At 36.7% G+C, this 20945-nt stretch overlaps 1 protein-coding gene across 1 annotated transcript in view; it reads right to left on the reverse strand.

Annotated features, from left to right (window-relative positions):
* Window positions 1-2942: 2942 nt before the first annotated feature.
* Window positions 2943-20945, reverse strand: part of SLC7A11 (solute carrier family 7 member 11) — a 75829-nt gene continuing 57826 nt past the window's right edge. Inside the window, exons 8-12 of the mRNA XM_059395542.1 lie at window positions 20714-20817; window positions 19752-19848; window positions 18059-18208; window positions 16642-16819; window positions 2943-5534 (exon numbers count right to left, since the gene is read on the reverse strand). Coding sequence (XP_059251525.1) covers window positions 5467-5534; window positions 16642-16819; window positions 18059-18208; window positions 19752-19848; window positions 20714-20817 — 597 coding nt within the window. The 3' untranslated portion in view covers window positions 2943-5466. The remainder of the gene's footprint in view (window positions 5535-16641; window positions 16820-18058; window positions 18209-19751; window positions 19849-20713; window positions 20818-20945) is intronic.

The following is a 20945-nucleotide window of genomic DNA, read 5'->3' on the forward strand; positions in this document are numbered from 1 at the left end:
CCAGTAAATGAAAATTTTGAATGAAGGAGAAATTCTAGGGAAAAAAATTATTCCAAAATCTTTCAAAATAAGACAGCTCAAATAAAAAACAAGGAACCACATTGCATTGCCTCCAGGTCTGATACAAATGAGCTTCCGAGCATGTACTGAACATGTTAGCCATCTAACTAGTAGGAGTAAGTGAGGTCTATCTTTCACAATCATCATCTAAGTCAAATCCCTCCCAACCCAACCAGTTATACACATGTAACACCCAAAGGCCTAATAAGTTTTCCTATAAGATTTTGTGCAAAGTACACTGTCACCCAAGGTGCTCACAATACAATCCCATCTGCAAAAGACATAACTGTGATTCAGTCTTTTTGTTTGTTTCTGTAGCTTTAGCATGACCTTTAAAGACTTCAAGAGGAAGAACTCAGCAAACAAGTCTTCTAACCAATAAATTAATGTGCTTGAAAGTCATACTTAAAAAAAAAAGTCAGTAGTGTATAGGTGGAGTGAAGAACAAGTATATTCATTTTCAAACCATTGTGTCAATCTGCATGGCTCTCAGATGCCTACTACTCCACAGTTTTCTTGAGAGAATTTTTTTCTGTACAACTGTTAAGGCTGTTACTGATACCATAAATGCACCCTTGATCCAAGTACTTGAAGTATACACATGTAATAGATAACTATTGAGATAACCATCTCCCACTGATATTTTAAGGCCAATGGTAACAAAGACAAAAGAGGTGAGGACTCTCAAGGAAATAAACCAAGGAGCAGTTTCACACTAAGGATATCTAGGGTCATTGTGTAAGTTCAAATTAAGACTCACTCCCATCTCGAGGCTATCATGTCAAAATATGACAAATAAAACAAAGGAAATTATGGATTCATTTAAAAGAAAAAACAGAAATGGTTCAAATAGATCAAGCTAATATCCTTAGGAGGTTGTAAAGATAGACAATATTTCACAACATGGAGACCTGGGGAACTTTCTGTGAGACTGGGATTTACACCTTTGTGAATTTGTTGTGAATCTGAAAATAGACCAAGCATTCATTTTAGACACCAACTAATTTGAAAATGCAACAAAAAGAACTAAGGATTATCTTCAAAATTTAGCTGTTAAGGTAACTTTTTAAAAACAGTATTAAAACTACCTAGAGTTTACTTTGAGGTATTATATATATTGAGATACATTTAAAATACTGTTTATGAGAAAATTAACCTAAAATACACTTATAGGTAATAAATTTTTACCTTACATATAAATTATGTAAACAGAAGCTGTCAAGATGTCTCATTACCTATATATCCGCCACAAGTTTCTTGCCCGTTACACAATGTCATACTTTAATTCCTGACTTTGAATTGCTAAAATTGTTAACAAAGTAAAATGTGACTCTGTAAACATTATCAGCACCAACATACAGCATATCATGTTGGGTAAAATGAAGCAAGATTACATTTAAGTAAAATCAATCTTTTACTCATCTGCATTCAAATTCCAAATCTCACTATATTTCTTTCCTAAGAAAAATAATTACAATTAAAACCCTATTTGTTGCTTTTCTGTCACTCAGAACTGAATCATAAAATACATCAAAAGTGAACACTCTCCTTATATATCGCAAAATATAAAAATACATGAGAGCCATGTAAAATTATACATAGATACTTCAATTAACTCAAAACTTTATTATTTAAAGATATATTCTATAAATGGCCTGTGTTTATTTCTACTAGAAAAAGTAATGGAAGTTATTTTACTATACTCACAGGGACAGATGCAGATTTTGCAGGGCCAGAAATGTATACAATTCTGATCTTCTTCAAAAAAATTCATATAAATTTCCAAATACAACATTAGGAAGGGACATGTCTAAGTGAGGGGCACTGAAGCCACATTCCATTAGTTACTTGGGATATCCACTTACGCACTACAGACAATTAATTTTTAATACTTCTCTGACCATGCGGCATAATAAGTTACATTGAAATATCATTACTTCCAGTCACATGCTATCTTTCATTTCCTGCTACTCAGGCCTTCAGTATTCTATATTCTCATAACCTATACCTCAATTATAAGAAATCTTCTATAGGTCAAAGATGCCCTCTTTCTTGGTTGGTATTACATTCATCTACAAATAGAGGTAAAATAATGAGTTTCCTGAAGACTGATTACGGTTCATAAAAATTATGTTGAGTTAAGTAATTATACTCGGGTTAACTGTCTGTTAATATACCAAATAGCACTGGGGAAACATTTTCACCAGACACATAAAATAATACAGAAATTTGTTTCGACATACCTATTTTAGTGTTAGAGAAACTGCTATGCATTGCTAATGTAACCTAATAATCTATCCTACTTTTGTCCCAGCAGAGATGGGAAAGAATACAGTATAAGCACACATGTATATTGTGGGTGCACACACCTAACATTTATGTTGGGTACTGGAGTCCGCCATCTTTTCTAAGACAAATCTTTAATCTCTCGAAGAAAGATAAGAACAAGGTCTATTTCCAGCCGACCTAAACATTTATAATAGTCCAATTTTCCTCAACTGACCAAAGAAAAATCTGAGGAAAATAATCTAACATTTTTAAAAGTGAGTCAAAAAACATTTACTGAAATATTTGTAATTGCATAAGGAGAATCAGTCCATTTTTTTAATCAAATTTTTTTAGCTTTGTAAGTCTTTACTAAATCCGTTTAATTCGTAATTAAATACTTGAGACTTCATGTTACCCAAAAAGTAGTACATTTGAAAATAGTATATTTGTTGTCTTAAACAGTATTGGCCACTTTTACTTTTTGTGTTATAATAAACTCATAATATGTATATAAACATTTGAATATCCACAATGGTAAGGGTATAATGTAATGGTATATATATATATATATATATATATATATATATATATATATTATACATATTTATGTTCGGGAGAGTTTTCAAATAGAGTTGATTTGATATTATCTGAATAAAAATTATGAATATCGATTTCCAGATTATTGAAACCCTGCATCTTTTCATGGTGTATCCTAAAAATAAATTGAAGTACAACTTAGTCTTTATTACTTTTAAAAATATTACTGACTGGGGCGCCTGGGTGGCTCAGTGGGTTAAAGCCTCTGCCTTCAGCTCAGGTCATGATCTCAGGGTCCTGGGATCAAGCCCCTCATTGGGCTCTCTGCTCAGTGGGGAGCCTGCCTCCCTCTCTTTGCCTGTCTCTCTGCCTACTTGTGATCTCTCTCTCTGTCAAATAAATAAATAAAATCTTTAAAACAAAAAAAAATTCCTGACCGACTTACTCTCTGTCGGGTTAAAAATTATAGTAGCATTAGAAATTTAACAATGCAAAAATCATTTTTTTAAATGATGGGAAAAATAATGAAATGCATGCTAGTTAGCTCTTATGATGTTATATTTGAAAAGAAATTAAAACAAAAAATAACAAAATAAAATGAGACCTATCTGTCACTGTGGTTATAAACACATAATTCTCAGGAATAATCAAGAGCTATGTAAACCTCTCCATGTGATCTTACTATTCTTTTTTTCATTAGACAAAACAAACAACCAAAAAACAAACAAACCCCATAAAAACCCTTAAGAAGAGTTTTCTGGTTTACATTACATGGGCTTAGACGGTTAAAAAAAAAAAAAAGGAATATAAACACAACCAATTTCTACCTCAGCAACAGAGTGGCAAGAGATACAGACAAATGGATATAAGAAGCAGAGGCTACAGATCAAATTTGAAAACCAGATGGTAAGAGAAAAGGGAAGGAATTTTTATGAATTTACTTAAAGACCCAAACACCAGGTTTGGCTGAAAATAATGTCAATCTTGGATGTGTATTAAATGTTATCAAGAGCAAAAACTGAAATTGGTGACTTGGAATTGCCTCAAATTATAAATCATCATTTCTGCTTTGGTCAATTTTCTATGAACTCTGTATCAGCTCAATGATTTTAATCAGTGTAGTTCTTTCAAAAATTGTTACTTTTAAAATTAGAGGATGAAACATACTCTGGGATGACTATTTGATCTTAGATGTATGTAAATAATGGTTTACACATTCCATCATTATATTACCCTATTTGAAAATTCCACAATATTTTCTAAACGTAGCATAAAAACACCTGTCGAATACATACACACATTTCTCCTACTTTTAGTGAATTTGTTATCAGTTATCTCTTTTGCAAGCTGAATGATAATTAAGGTGAGGAAATAACTGACAAAGTTAAGATAAAGAAGTGGAAAATTTTTAGAAACATAAGTTGTAAATCTTATTTAGCAGTGACATTTCTTCCTCAATTTTTATGTAAATATATGCCTTTTCCTAATTAATCTGGACAGTTTCATCCGAAGAGCTATTTTAACAGAATATAAAATATATAAAGGAAATGTACAAACTGTCAAAATTTATTACCATGTAAAAATAGCTATGAGATTAAAAACTGTTCATAATCACTAACACTGCAAATAGATATGATTATAGGGTTGGGCATAATATTTTGGGTATTCTCTTTCTTGTTGATTTCTGTCTTATAAGGAAATTGTAATTTGAAGATTTAAAAATGCATATATTTAGCTATATTATCAAGGGGTAAGTTATTAGGGAAACAAATGATTGTGCTTAAGAGGCTTTAATAACAAATTGACTATTGCTTTCTCTAAGAAAGATGTTACATTCTTTCATGATCAAGTAGGCTGCCATGAAAACAAAGTGGGTTTTCCTGATAAAGAGAAAAAAAAAAATCTTAACATAATCAATTATCGGAATTTTTAGACAAAATTCCTGGATTTTTCTCATGAACAATAGCCCCTGGAAGCTCTTCTTTAATGTATTCATTAAAATTAAGCATTTTCTCTCTGTCATTTGTTCAGAATGCTCTAGGTGTAATGCAGTAAAAGATGAGTGATATCTAAGTTGGTGTCTAAGAGGAAGCAATGCAATGCCAACATAAAATGTATTTCTTTCTTTCCTCAGTTCAGAATGATGATGTACAATTTTCCCCCCAGAAGAGCAGAAAACACTTTTCACAGTATAGTCATCTACAGTGTATAAAAATTATTTCTATAAAAGCCATATACACAGAAAAAATCTCAGTGTTCATGATGAAATATGTTATAAAGATCACTAAAGGAATTGTTCACTCGGTAGTCTTTTTCCTCTCACTTCATGTAGGTATCAGAACTTCCAAAATCACGTGAACTCATTGAATACTTGCATAACACATCTGCTTTCAGTAACTACCTGGAGTTATAACTAAATTTCTTAGAAACCAGCTTAAACACATTAAAAGATATGAATAGCAACAACTGATTCCTTTAGTCCATCACCAAAGTTGCAATCCTCTGGATTTTCATAAAATGCCTGAAGATGCACATTTTGTTTCAGCCCTCTGGGCAGACACAAGGCCAAGAATAGATTGCCAATATTTCAGATGCATTAATTCATAATTTACGACAATCTTCTTCTGGTACAACTTCCAGTATTATTTGCAATGTTCTTGTTATTCCATCTACAAAGAAATAAAAAATAAATTAAACATGCACAGAACTAAGAAATGCATAAAAACAGCAAAATGTGAATTATTGGGGGTTGAATACTGAAAACACATAACCGTCTATTTCATAGAGCACTTTCAAGAACTGTTTACTTCATTAGAATCTCATCATGCTCAATTAATTATTTGTCACTTCTGTAACTTCCCATGATGGCTTCTCAGCAAGAATATATTAATATTTTGTATTCAAATAAGAACTTCTATTCATAAACCAGGAGGCTGAAAATATTTCAAGGCAATAGAACCAAGATAAATAAATTTTAAAAATACACTTCTTATTCCCTTTGAAATTAGTTTATTATTTTAGTACCTATGAGATTATAAACAATTCCTCAGAAAAATCAAAAGACTCATACTATAATGTCTGGCCTTAAACTTGTCACATATTACTGAGTAAAACACATTATGTCCCAAGGCCTTATTTCCTCATCTGCAGAATGAGGGACTTGGGAGTGCCATCAGCAAGATAGAGGGCTAGGAGGTCCCAACACTTGCCTCCCCACAAAACAAAACAAAACAAAAATGAAAAGACAAGGGAACCAAAAAATACACCAAGAACAATAAATAAACAGATATAAACTGAAGATAACAGATCAGGGAAATTCTAAACAACAAAGAAAAGGGGGCAAAAGTCTGACAGAGCTAAAACATTGAGGATGTCTGCCCAGAAAAGTAAAGGAAGAATTTTGCCTCCATCACTCCATCCCTCAGTCAGAAGCTGGAGAACTCCAGAAAGCCTCAGTGTTGTGGATGTATGCAGCTTTTGCTACAAAGGTCTTCCACGGTCCTCCTCAATGACACTGGTCCCAGACGATGGAGTAGCCTGGAGTGCCCCCACTCTGCATCTGGTCCCAGAAGCTGGGGCTGTTGCTGGGTCTTGGTTGTTGATGTGACCATTCTCAAGGACTGGGTGCCACAGCACATCACTTATACAAGACTGGAGATACTACTATTCTTTGCCCACTCCAGCCCCAGACTGGGGCTTTGTCCCATAATTACTGAGACAACCTCTCCTCACTTGAGCCCTGCCCTAAGGATCCCAAGTTACTCTTTGGCTGTCATTTTTGGGACTGTGCTACTGTCACCCTGAGCCCTCCTCCAACAAGACTCTGAACCATAATTACTGAGACTTCTGTTACTGTCCTGAATCCTCCCCTGGGTTCTAGGTCCCCGCTCAGACTTATCATTGCCAGGGGCATTGCCACTACTCTAAATGTCACTCACTTTGTATGTCCTGAGTCATACTTTACCTACTATTATCAGAACTGTGACCTAGAACCCACAGGACAGAAATCAGGGCAGCAAGAGTCCATTTCAGGAATGACAGCTCAGAGTCTTGAGCTGAGATGGGGGTTCTTAGAGCAGCACAGTTCTGATTCTTCATTGCTATGGGCACTGACACTACCCTGGGCCCCACCTCTCAAGTTTCAAGTTGGGGTTCTGACCCATGATTGCTGGGACAAGGCTACTACTGCCCTTGACCCTACCCTCCAGGTCCTGGGTTGCAGCTCCGAAATGTCATTACCAGGTCAGTGTTGCTACTGTTTTGTGGCCAGATCCCTGGGTCCCCACATGTACCTTAAAAAGACCACTACCAGAGTTGTGCTGTTGCTATTTTGTAAGTGTCCTGGTGCCAGAATTGAGGCTTTCACCCACATCCTTAGGCTATGCTACCATCACATCTTGTTATTCCAGGACACTTGCCACTGCTCCATTCCTTCCTACCAGGATGAGTCATAGTGGCGAGTCTTTGAGACCCAGTTACATGGGGTATCTGCATATTCTCACACTCCAGACATTAATGTCAGAGCCACAGAAAGCACACCTATGCCCCAGGATCCAGGCACTGTGATGGTTTCATATAAATCTGATCCTAGGATGGCAGCTCCAATACTGCTCTGAGGGCTCTGAGGGTCAGCATGACTGACCAGGTGCCAAGGAGGGACTCCTTAACTAGAGCTTCCTCCCATGGGCATAAATATCCCAGTAAGGCTATCAGCAGATTTCTCAGCAGAAAACTTGCAGGCCAGGAGAGAATGGGATTATATAGTCAAAGGACTCAAAGGGAAAAAAAAAAAAAAAAAAAGCTGCATCAATCAAGAATACTTCATCCAGAAAGGCTGTCATTCGGAAACAAAGGAGAGGTAAATATTTTCCCAGACAAACAAAAGCTGAGGGAATTTATAGCCAATGGACCCGCCTATAAGAAATGCTAAAGAGAGTTCTTCAACCATATGTATAGTAAATGAAAATATACGAAAGTAGAAAATTCACTGGTGAGGATGAATCTATAGTCAAATTCAAAATACTCTCGTGTTGATCAGAGAAGAAATAAATGAAATAGAGACAGAAAAACAACAAAAAAAATCAAGGAAATTAAGAACTGATTATTTGAAAAGATAAAACTTTATCTAGATTAACTAAGAAGAGGATTCAAAAAATAAAATCAAAAAGAAAGAGGAGGGGTGTTTGGGTGGTAGTTAAGCATCTGACCCAATTTCAGCTAGGGTCTTGATCTCACGGTCATGAGATGGAACCCTGCATTGGACTTCACACTGGGCATGTAGCCTATTTAAGATTCTCTTTCTCCTTCTCCTTCTGCCCCTTCACTACCCCTTTCTCTCCATCTGTCCCCCTCTCAGAAAGAAAGAAAAGGAGAGAAAGAAAGAAAGAAAGAAAGAAAGAAAGAAAGAAAGAAAGAAAGAAAGAAAGAAAACATTACAATTGATACCACAGAAATACAAAGGATGAGAGACTTCTATGAACACTTATATACCAACAAACTGAATAACCTAGAATAACTAGCTAAATCCTAGAAACATATGTTCTCCCAAGATTAAATCAAGAAGAAATAGAAAATCTAAATAAACCAATACCAAGTAAGGAGATTCAATCAGTAATAAAAAAGCCTCCCAACACAGAAAAGCCTAGGAATAAATAGTTTGTGCTGGTAATTCTAGCAAACCTGCAAGGAAATATTAACACTAATCCTTCTCAAACTGTTCCAAAAAATTCTAAACGAAGAAAAACTCCCAAACTCATTTTATGAGGTCAGCATTATGCTGACACCAAAGTCAGACAAAGACATTATTAAAAAAAATCATAGACCAATATTCCTAATGAATATAGATGTAAAAATTCTCAAAAATATTAGCAAGTAAAATTCAGCAACACAATAAAAGGATCAAATACTTATAGTCAAGTGGGATTTATCTCTGGGATGTAAGGATGCATTAAACATTACTGGAAGTCCTAGCCAGATCAATTAAACAAGAAAAAGAAATAAATGGCACTCATATCAGAAGGAAGGAAGTAAAATGATCTCAAATACAGAAAACCCTACAGATGGGTGATCTCATATACAGAAAACCCTAAAAACTCAACTAGATAAAAACTATTTTAACTATTAACATGAATTCAGTAAAATTGCAGGATATAAAATCAACATATACAAATCAATTGTATTTCTATAGAGTAACAATAAATTATCTGAAAGAGAAAGTACGAAAGCAATTCCATTTACAATAGCATTGAAAACAATCAAATACTTAGGAATAAATTTAACCAAGGAGTTGAAAGATATGTATTCTGACAGTTGTAAGACATTGATAAAAGAGATTGAAAAGATAAAAATAAATGGAAAGATATCTCGTGTTCCTAAACTTGAAGAATTAATATTGTGAAAATGTCCACATGACCCACAGATCTAATGGGGTCATATCCAAATGATCTACAGATTAAACGCAATTCCAATCAAAATCCCAATGATGTTTTTCACAGATATAGGAAAAGCTATCCTAAAATTAGTTTGGAACCCCAAAAGACCCTGAATAACCAAAGCAATCTTGAGAAAGAAGAACTAAGCCGGAGGCATCACAATACTTGATTTCAAGCCATATTACAGAGCTACAGTAATCAAAACAGTATGGTACTGGCATAAAAAGAAGTACATAGAGGAATGGAAATATATATATATATATCTCCACATGCAAAAGAAACCTTAACTTGTACCTGTACCTTACATCATTCACAAAATGAACTCAAAGTGGATCAAAGATTAAAATGTAAGACCTGAGATCATAAAATTCTTAGAAAAAACATAGGAGAAAAGATCCTTGACATTGATCTAGGCAATGATTTCTTGGATAAGTCACCAAGAGCACAGTCAATAAAAATTAAAATAAACAAGTGTGACTATATTAAACTAGACAGCTCTGGACAGCAAAAGAGACAATCAACAAATTGAAAAAAACAACATATTGAATGAGAGAAAATATTCACAAATCATGTCTGATAAGGGGCTGTTATCCAAAATACATAAAGAACTCATACAACTTAATAGCAAAAAATAAAATAACCCAATGAAAAATAAGCAAAAACTTGAATAGACATTTTTTCAAAGATTATATACAAATGACCAACAGGTATATTGAAAAGACGTTTAGCATTAGTAATCACCAGGGAAATACAAATCAAAACCATAATGTGGTATTACACCTGGCAGGATGGCTTTTATCAAAAAGACAAGAGACAACAAATATTGGTGGGGATGTGAACACTATTGGTGGGAATATGAATTGCTATAACCATTACGGAAAACATAATGGCAGTTCCTCAAAAAAGTAAACATTGAACTACCTATGATTCAGCAATTCTATTCCTGGTTATGTGTACTAAGAAGCTGAAGTCAGTATCTCAAAGGAATATCTTCACACCTAGGTTAACCGCAACATTATTCACAATAGCCAAGATACGGAAACAAGCTAAGTGTTCATCAACAGACAAATGGATGAAGAAGATGTGATTATGGAATATATTCAGCCATGGGAAAGAAGGAAATCCTGCCATTTGCAACAACATTATGCTAAGTGAGATGCCTCAGACAAAGACAAATATTATATAATACCACTTACATTATGGAATCCAAAAAATGAACTTGTTAAAATAGAGAGTAGAATGATGATTACCAAAGACTAGAGGGTTAGGAAATTGGGGAGATGTTGCTTAAGGGTACAAACTTAGGTATGGAGATATAATGCACAACATAGTGACTATACTATATAATAAATTATAAAAATTGCTAAGGGACTAAATCTGAACCATTCTCAACACTAAAAAAGAAATTATAAATAAATGACATTATAAAAGGTATTAACTAATGCTAGTATAGTAATCATATTGCGATATACAACTATATCAAATCAACACATAATACACCTTAAACTTATATAATGTCATAATGGAAATCATATCTCAATGAAAAAGATAACTGAGAGAAGAAGAAGGGGCTTGAACTAGAAAGTAGTTCTCGAAGTGTAATCCCTGGACTAGGAATATGAGCATAGCCTGAGTTATCAGAAAGGCAACTGTTCAAAGTGCTATCCCAGACCTACTAAATCGGAAACTGAAGGCAGGGCTCAGAAATCTGTGATTCTGCTAGACACTAAAATATAGAAACCAGTGGGCTGGATCATTTCTACGGTCTTGGCAGCCCTAGAACTCTGTGATGCTAGTTTCCCAGAGTTCATTCTTGTTCATCTCTAATCTTTGTAATCAATCCTTACAGAATCTCCTTAAAATGTTACTGATCCTGGAACCTCTGGAGCCTATCTTCTTAACAGTTTCAGACCCATATCGTCTCTCATCCAGACATGCAGTGTTTCTCCTCTTTCATGACTTGTCATCTGTAATGGTCCCTTTCAAGCAGTATTTCACATCACTAGAAGATGTATTTTTCATCTGTTGCTTTATAACAGTGTTCCCCCAAAGTTGTTTTTCTCCACACACTGATTTTTATAATGCACATTAATTATCAAGAGCTCAGCAAGTGATAAACTCCATGTAAATCTTTCTTGAATATTTATTACAGCGTACTCTACACTGAGATACAGGTGGAACACAAGGGAGTGCTCAAGAGTAATAAAAGTCCATGCTTACAGAAAAGGGAAGTGGTAAAATTATCTGAGATAAAGAGATGGTGGAAAAGTAAGTATCAACCAATAGTACGGAATATGTGAATCTTGTAATACGAGAAGGAGCCAGGGCTATCTGATAGGTTGAAACAGTAGGAGATTTTAGGCATCTGCAATGCTGGAGTGCAAAGCATTGGGGTTAAGTTTATATTCTCTCCATCTCTTCCTCCCTGAACTAATCTCTAAAATGACTGACATTTGAGTATTTGTGTGTGTGTGTGTAGTGTGTATGTGTGAGAGACTATTCATGCATGTATCTACTGAACAAAAGCCTTTTCTGAATGCCTGTTTCTGTGTTCTGAGCCCCTGTCCTTTGCTTTCTTAGATATCTTCCTTACCCATGTCACAACACTACATCAGCTCCAGGGAAATGGTTAGCAACTTAGAGATCTTGAAGCTTTGCTTGTGTGACATTCTTCTTTGCAAGCTTGATTTAGATCTTCTATTCAGCAGCACATAAGGGACCAAAGACTCTGTCTTCCAGTTCTCCACACCCTTTCTCTTCTTCCACGTTCAATCAGTCCTATTACATTCTCTCCTATGACTTTCCTATGTTCTCTCTTGGGATCTCAAGATTTGAAAAATTCTCATTGTGATGGAGGTTTGGCCACAGTGACAGATTTTGGCCCTGAGTAAGCTGTTGGAACTATACCAGCTTTTTCTTCCAGGTCATCTACCGCGATGGGGTCAGATAGTGGTACTCAGCAGACACAAATAAGCCTCTGTGGAAGCTTCCTGCTTGCCCAGGAGAAATGTGGTACATGTGTTATTCAACTGCATCCACGCTCATATAAACGTCTTGACTGGGAATAATCACCTCCATGATACTACATAATATATATAATATAATATATTATATATATTATATATATAATATATTATATATATATATATATATATAAACACTATTTTATTTACTTTTTATTTACTTGAGAGAGAAAGCAAGAGAGAGAGCACAAGCAGGAGGAGGGGCAGAGAGAGGGGGAAGCAGACTTCCTGCTGAGCAGGAAGCCCATTCAGGGCTCAATCCAGGACCCTGGGATCATGGCCTGAGCCGAAGGCAGACGCTTAATTGACTGAGATTCCCAGGCATCCCTCTATGATACTATTCTTTTAAACACAAATGAGCCAATGAGTCTACACTCGATGTTTTCAGTAACTGCAAGTTACAAGAACAAATAGTAATTGCAGTATTTTTAGCTTTACTTTTCAGTAGTAAAGTAGTTTTTGAAATCAGCTCAAACAACTGACCTTGCAAAATCGGATTTACCCAACCACACTTGGTACAAGCACAGGACCTACAGCCAAACTGAGTAACTCTATGAAGTATTAGCACAAAACCAATCTTCCCCACAGGTCATAGTTAAAATAATAGTAAGTATGTTGTTTTTCTATTTTTTAAAAAAGGCTTCCAAACCTTTTCACATGTATGGTCTCCTTTGATCTTTACAATGAAGATGGTTTAGGCCCCCAAGAGATGTAAGCAAGCTTAACTAATTTAAAATACTGCACTGCAGACTTCATGAAGAGCCAGTCAGATGCACTCAGGAGCTTCCAGTGCGGAATCTCTCATAAGCTAAGTTACCCATGATACACCATTAGCATCATATGCTTTCAGAACCCTGGAATTGCAAAGTCATTGTCTACAAAAATGGACTATGACCATTTTGCTGGTGCTCCCCAGTACGATTCTTCATCATCACAGATGCTGCCTAAACACAGCTGTCCCCCATATCTTGCTTTAGCAAGAGGGACCGACTTCCAGTCATCCCACTCATCTCAGCTGTGACAAGGTCTGGCTGGTAAAGGGAGACAGCCAAGCCGAACACCTACTGCAAGCCCTCACCAGAGTTTGCCAGGTCTAGCTACCTACATGCATGTGAGTATGTCAGTGGGGTATCTGCCCCAATTTTCCTTGGGTGAGAAACTCATGCTTCTGTAAATAAATAAATACCTAGAAAAATTCACTACTCTGTCACAGATGGCAGAGAACTGTGTTCTGTGTATCTGACTATTCCCTTAAGAGTACATTTTCTCCTCACCCTAGGAATGCTATCAAACAAACCGTGGTTCAATACTGGCATCCTGTGGCCAGAGAAATTCATCAAATCTAGGAAAATCTCAGATCCTTGGTTCTGAACATGCCTGGCTATCTGTACCAAGCAGCTCTTCACCATTTCCTGAAGGCTGTTCATCTGCTTCACATTGTTTGTGAAAGCCCCTTAGGTGAGTTATGTTTTGATCAATTCTCATTTTAGAAGGCTAATGCATTCATATACATCAGGGTGAAAAAAAAAAGATAATAGAAATTCTAGAGACTGTTACCCAACAACACCAACAAAAATCTAATATGAAATCACAGAAGCTCTCCAAGTTCACACTGAGCTTTTTCCTAACAAGGAGGCAGTTGGGAAAAGAGGCAAGGTGGTGGGCAGGACTCCGCTGTTCCGTGTGTCTATGTATGAGTGTTTTGTTTTGGCCAAAGGCGAGGAAACTACTTGCTATTGCAGCAATAAATATTATGAATTTTCTTTATTTTCCTACAAGAATGCTGCCTAAGAGGAAAATCAAACAAAATTATGGAGGATTGTTGTTTTTTGCTACTCACTTTCAAGGCGGCTATAAAGATAAAGGGTTACAAGGCTCGCAATTTAAAGGAAGAATTGCCATGCTCCCTGGTAAGACTTAATGGCATTTTGAGATCCAAATAACCATTATGGGACTACTGCATCGCGGCTGCTTTCACAAACGGCCATACTAAATTTGGAGTCCTTGGAGATGTTTGAAACATCATTAGAGATGGAAAAGCAACAAAAACCTTCAAAATCACACAAGCATGGAAAACCATCAAAGAAGGATCAAGTATGAAAACTGGCAGCTGGTAGGCACTGACAAAGAAAGGGTGAAAAATATGTACATGGTAGTGATGGGAAAGGATGTTTAGAGTGGGCGGCCTCCCGATGGGAGGAGCACAATGCCTACTACGAGGGAGAAAGCACAGAACCTGCTCTCTCATCACCCTCTGCCTCCTCCTCATCCAATTCTAAGGCTACTAGCTCTCTCTTCATCAATTCACCTGCTCTCCATGGCACTCAGGGGTTTCAAATGTCTCTAGCCAAAATAGGACACAGACACAGACCTCGAAATGATGAATGCCAATCTGTTCCCAACACTGGTAATGAGGACAGCAATTCTCAGGATAGTTATTGTTAAACTATATTCTTTTTTTTTTTTTTTTTTTTTTTTTTAAGGAAAGCCTCTATATCTATTGCCTGCAACAGAGAAGATGTAACTAAAAATATTCCACAGATAACTAGTGTGATCTAAAAGGAAATAGAGATTAAATACCCTGCCAGACAAGCAGTGTGCCCGGGTTAACCTTAAGGAGCACAACTAAGGAGAGTAATACCTCTTCAGGGAGTCAGTGTTGCTGGCTAAAAAACAAAATTCAGATATAAATAGTAGCATAAGAATATAAATTTCAGATACAAATACCAATTAAAAGCTAATGAAGAGTAGTAGCAAAAGTCTATTTTAAATGGCTGACTTCTAAATGAGTTTGGGTAACACACTGGAGGGTCAAGAGATATATATTCATATTCCGGGGTTTTTTTGTTTTTTAGTTTTACTAAATAATAATAAACACTGACATTATTTATTAGCAGTTTTACTGTTTTACCAGAAATATCAGAAATCTCCCTGAACTCCATACTGGGCTTTTAAAAATTAATTATGTTTAAAGAAGTAAATTAAAATGAAAGATAAGAACAATAGTTGTTTTCTAAACTCACTAAACTCACCAAACTGACCAGCAAGAACATAGATGTTCTTCTGGCTACTTTTTTTTTTTTTTTTTTTACTTCTTTCTTGTCTCCCAGGCACCCAGTTTAGAAAGAGCATGGACTTTGAAGTCCAGCAGATGTGGGCTCAAATCCTAGCTCAATGGTTTAAAATCTGTACACTTAAAAATAAATTCTATATCTCTCTGAGTCCTGGTTTCCCACCAGGTATAGAAAGAACAAACAGTATCTCACACAGGGAACTGTGGCAGATGGGGTGAGCTGATGTGAGTGAAAGGCCGCACTCAGCACGGCCCCTGACAGAGAGGCAGGCTTTCCACCGAGACTGCTCCTAGGCACCCTTTCTACCTACTCATATCCTGTATTTCCTCTTTCCCCAACTTACCTGGTCACCAAGCCCTTTGGGTTTTTCTTCTTTAACAGCTTTCACTTTCTCTTGGACCCTGCCAACACCGTCCCTGTTCAGATCCTTCTTCATCCTTGTGTAGGGTCACTGTAATTACTACCAATCCTGAGTCTTTTCAGTCTTGATCCTCTCTAATCCATCCTCACTGTACCCAGCATGAGTTTTATAAAATAAAACACTACCTGAGTTTGAATTCTAGTTGGTCTACTTAGTATCTGCATGACTTGGAACAACTCACATGAATTCTTCCATGGTATAACTCAAAAATCTCTAAAATGGGGATGAGAACTTTTGCTACCTCAGAAGGTTATTATAATGAAGAAATAAGGTCATATTCTGTGCTGACACACGGAAACCACCCAATAAATTGTGAATTGTTATTCTTCTCTTCATCGTTCCTGCTGTTCTTATGACCTTTCTGTGATTTACATGCCTATTAAATAGGGTTGTGTCATAACGCTAATATTTAGGACCCCTGTGGGTCTCTGTCTCACTCCGTGCCAAGTCTCATAATCACTCAGCAAATAGCATGTTATGATATAGAATCAATAAACTGAGTTCAACCCAAAACAAAAAATAAATAGGTAGTAAGGGATTTAGGAAAGCAATTAGGTCATTTATAGAACTGTTGATAAAATTCTATCTAAAAAAGCTGTTCTCTTCAGACGTGATCAGAGCAGCTCAAACTAAATATCCTGAAAGGACTGAGTGGCTGTACCCTAAACATCTTTCCCACTTTCCATCTCCTAGTTCTAATTAAAAGGCAATAATGTATTTGAACTAACAGTTGCCTTACTTCTATTCTTAGACTTTAAGGAGGGGAGGGGATGGACACACAGATGGGTTTCCTACAACATGGTCCTGAAACTGTATAAAAGTCTTACCTGACATTCTTCTAAACCACTTGGGTTTCTTGTCCCATATAATAAAGAGATAGTATGCAGGAACCCCAGTCAGAGTAATGATGAAGCCAATTCCTGTACTAAATGGGTCCGAATACAGGGAAAGGGCAACCATGAAGAGACACGTGAAGGAAAACAAAGCTGGGATGAACAGCGGCACCTGGAACACAGCACAGGGGGAGAAAAAACATCACTTCAAACAGTTCCAGAGACAGAAGATGGATTCAAGAGAAGGACATCAGTCAAAGGATCGGATGATCCCCCACTGGTCACGTGAGCAGGTAACAGGCACCATCCCAGCTTACCTTAACAGCAACAGCTTTTGATAGGGCACAGAGAATGTAGCATACTCCCTTAAATTTTTTATAAATCTTTAAATAGAATAAAACCTGAGGATAAACAAGTGTGTTTCATTAGAGATGTTTTGTTTAAATGGTTTGACTAGAGAAGTACAATTATGATTTATGTTTCTGATTTTAAAAGGTTGGCTCTTTGATAATTATGATTAGAATCTGCTTTAATGTAGAGTCAAGAGCACGGGCTGCTTGTTACATGTTAAAGCCTTACAGTGCATATTGATTTTCTGTTGGAGACTCACAATAAGAACTGACAGGAATAAAACAGACCAACTCCTATTCGACCGCTAATAAAGATGTTGCTCACATTAGACAATGGATGTAATTAGAAACAAATTCTGACAACATGACTGACAACATTATCTGTGTTATTTCTTAAAAGCAAATAAACAGTGAGGTCAAATCAATCCATGAACGTTCATGGCTAAAGGAGATTAGAAATATATTTGTCAACTCTCCCGAAAGGAAAAGCTTAGTTATAGTAAAGGGTATTTATTCTATTAAGTGGTATGTTCATACACCTTCACTTTCCTATGTAGTTACACTTTTATTCCTTCTAGAATATATAATGTAAAAAAGAGCAATGTCCCAAGTCATAACATTTAAGAATACTTAAAACGCCCGTTTTGTAAAGCAGCATCCTTTTTAGAGTTTCAGTTAGTGACAATTCCACATGGGTCTGCCTCCCTCTTTCTCAGCATGGCTACCCACAATTACTTAGCATAAAGATAAAAATATCCCACACTTTGAACACATCAGGTCATTCGACATATCCAAGAAAAAGCAACATAACAAATGCCCAGTGTATCTACCCCTTTTCAGAGCTATGACATACAGAGTTGAGTTCGTCACATAAACGCCAGGATGAATTATTTTTCCAAGCTCAAATAAATTCAACATGAAGGCACTACCTGCAAGAGTTAAACATTTTGTTCCAGAGGATGCTGCCCCCCCCCAAGCTCCTCATCATCAAGTTATGACAAAGGGAGGACTAGGTATTAGAAGAAAGATTTATGTAAACCCATCAAGATTACTGAGGTTACCTTGAAAGGACGATGCATATCTGGGCGTTTGTATCGAAGATAAATCAGCCCAGCAACCGCCAGCCCAATAAAAAGCCACCTGGCAAAACTGAGGAAATTCAGAAGACTGTAGAGGTCCCCAGAGAAGAGCATTATCATCGTCAAAGGGTGCTAGGGGGAAGCAAGGGGGCGAGAGACCAGACTGGGTGAGTTCAAAGAGAGCACAGCTGATAAAACAATCAAATCACTAAACATTATGATCATCTTTTTCATATGATATTTATACTGATAAACTACCGCAGTGATTAAAGCCTATATTCAACTAACTTCCTATCTATATTCTGCTCTTATACCCCATTACGCACCAGTGACGGCATGAGAAGGTCATCATCATTACCACTTAATCAGATGGAATGTCACATGGATGTTTAGTTCTTAGTTGTTTTTCATTTGACAGAAGAGAACATGTTTTCAAAGAGTGAAACACAGGATATTCCATGACTTAAATTTAAAGGCCCAGAGATTGAGATGATTAGCAAATAGCTAATACAAAGAATCAAAAGGGTACCCAATTAGAAAATTTGCTGAGCCCTCTGTAAATGGTTACTGACAAGGCCTTGGCTAAGCACACGCATGAAACACAGCCACTTCGAGGTGACTCTGTCATCCCCTGAATGCAAAATAGTGACCTTTCCTTCCTCCACACTTACTCTCCCCATGTGGCCATGTGTGACCCTCAAGACCACAGAAAAGAATGGAGCTCAGAGATCAGCATAGCAAGTCTCTGCAGCTGCACACGCCAAGGACAGCACGACTGATAGGAGAGGCTTAAAATGAAAGCCCTCTCCACCGAATAATACATTCTGTTCCCACAAGTGACGTTAACTTCCAGATTCCATGCAGAGAGTCCGCAGACTTTACAAAGAGATTTCAAGGAAACATTCTGAAACAGATTAAATGCATGAAACAAAATGCCCAATGTATTCTATGGTGTTCCTGACAGCAGAGTCCATTTGACAAAAATGTTACAAAAATAGTAGGTGAAAATGAATATAACATTGCCAATGGGTATTAGATCAGATTTTTATACCTTATGCAGTTTTTTTGTATCCCACGCTTCACAAAGACTTTGCTTTAAGAATTCTAAAACTCTATAATCTTTCACAATTCTACAAATTTCAGTTTGGGTGCTTTTATTTCTTCTCTTTAAGAGCTGGTCTCAAATACCTCACTTTTAATCATGGAATTCCTGCACTGTCTAGTACTTCAAGCAATTTTTTCTGTTAATTTTGCATGCATTTCCTTATAAGGGGCCTATGATACTGTGAGGTACATCTAGGTGTTTGGGGACTGTGACTTTTAGCTCCACTTTCAGTACACAGAATTGGGACTTGTTGCTCTATATCGTTTCCTGAGTGGCTCTGGGTCACTGACAGGAGCCTAGGCAATCACTTCCCTTAGACCTCGCAAATTTGGACAAAGGCGAAAAAGAAGTGGTGTGGTTATTGCCCCATAGCATCAGATATGCATCGCGAATACTGAATAAAGGGAAGCGATGGAAAATATCCTGCGTCCCAAACTCCACCAAGGTACACACAGAGCCAGTTCAGCAATGAATGAGAAAGTAAAGCATGATCTAACGTCTGCTTTGAAATCCTCCTTGCTAACCTGTTATTCAAGCTTATATCTAGGTATACTTTTTAATATGCATTACCAAAACAATAACAGCTGGCAGAGGAGTATGCTTGCGGACATGAATCATGGAGAGGATTTCTGGAAGGTGACCCTCTCGAGACGCAACATAGAATAACCTGATGGGAGAAAAATGTGGGTGGAATTGACTGTATAATTGATCATTTCAAAGGGAAAAATCCAGAAATCTATGAGAAAACTTGCATCTAATTCGATACCAAATGGTTTGGCATTTCTGAGGTGATTACTTCCATTTCATTGTTCAGGTAAGGCAGAGAATCATCAAGAGAAATCTGACTTCAAATTGCATAAAATCTGCCAACGTATTCTCTTATTCTTTGAGGAGAAACAATAGCAACATCTGACTCAGCATGGCTCTTGCTACATATAAATAGCTCTGGATTCCTAGGATTGTATGTGCCCTATCAATCCAATCCAGCCCAATATACAAACACATGCACACATACACACACGTACAAACACAGACATGCCCATGTGCACACACCATTTACATTTTTCTGATTGGATCTTAATCTTATGTTAAAATAAAAGGGGCTTTGGCATCAAAACAAAAGGTATACGGATGATGGGGTGGTGATTTCTGGTGTCTCTTACTCTACTTTTTTTCTTGTCACCTTTAGAGAAACGAAAGATTTTATCACCAGAAATAAAATACTGTTGTTAGACTCTGTAGACATACTGTTTAAAAAGAAAGAAAGAAAGAAAGAAAGAAAGAAAGAAAGAAAGAAAGAAAAAAGAAAAGCTCCACGTCTGGCTTCAGCATGGGCTATGAGTAGACAAGCAGTGCCCTCTAATGGGCAGAATGGGACGTGCTGTTGCTACTTGGACCAAGACTTGGATCTTACATGTCTCTTTAAAAACAACAGGTTTGGAGGCACTATTTCTTTTCTTTTTAAACCTACCCTTATCACATCCAATCTCAAAAACAGAAATGCATTTCTGGAAATGCTTGAACTCACTCACCTGGAGACAGCAAACACACCACCATTCATGGAGCCAAAGCAGGAGAGGGCAACAAAGATCGGAACTGCTAATGAGAAATTTCCCAGTAGCCGCTCAGAAAAGGTCTAGTGAAAGACAGAACGAAGCAAATTAATGCTCTGCCAGAAAGTGGAATAAAATGAAGCAATTTAGGCCAAACTCACTCTATGACTTTCTTTTAGCCTGCTGATACGTGTATGTTTTATAGTTCTTC

This window comes from Mustela nigripes, chromosome 1, assembly GCF_022355385.1.
Source record: "Mustela nigripes isolate SB6536 chromosome 1, MUSNIG.SB6536, whole genome shotgun sequence".
Taxonomy (NCBI): Eukaryota; Metazoa; Chordata; class Mammalia; order Carnivora; family Mustelidae; genus Mustela; species Mustela nigripes.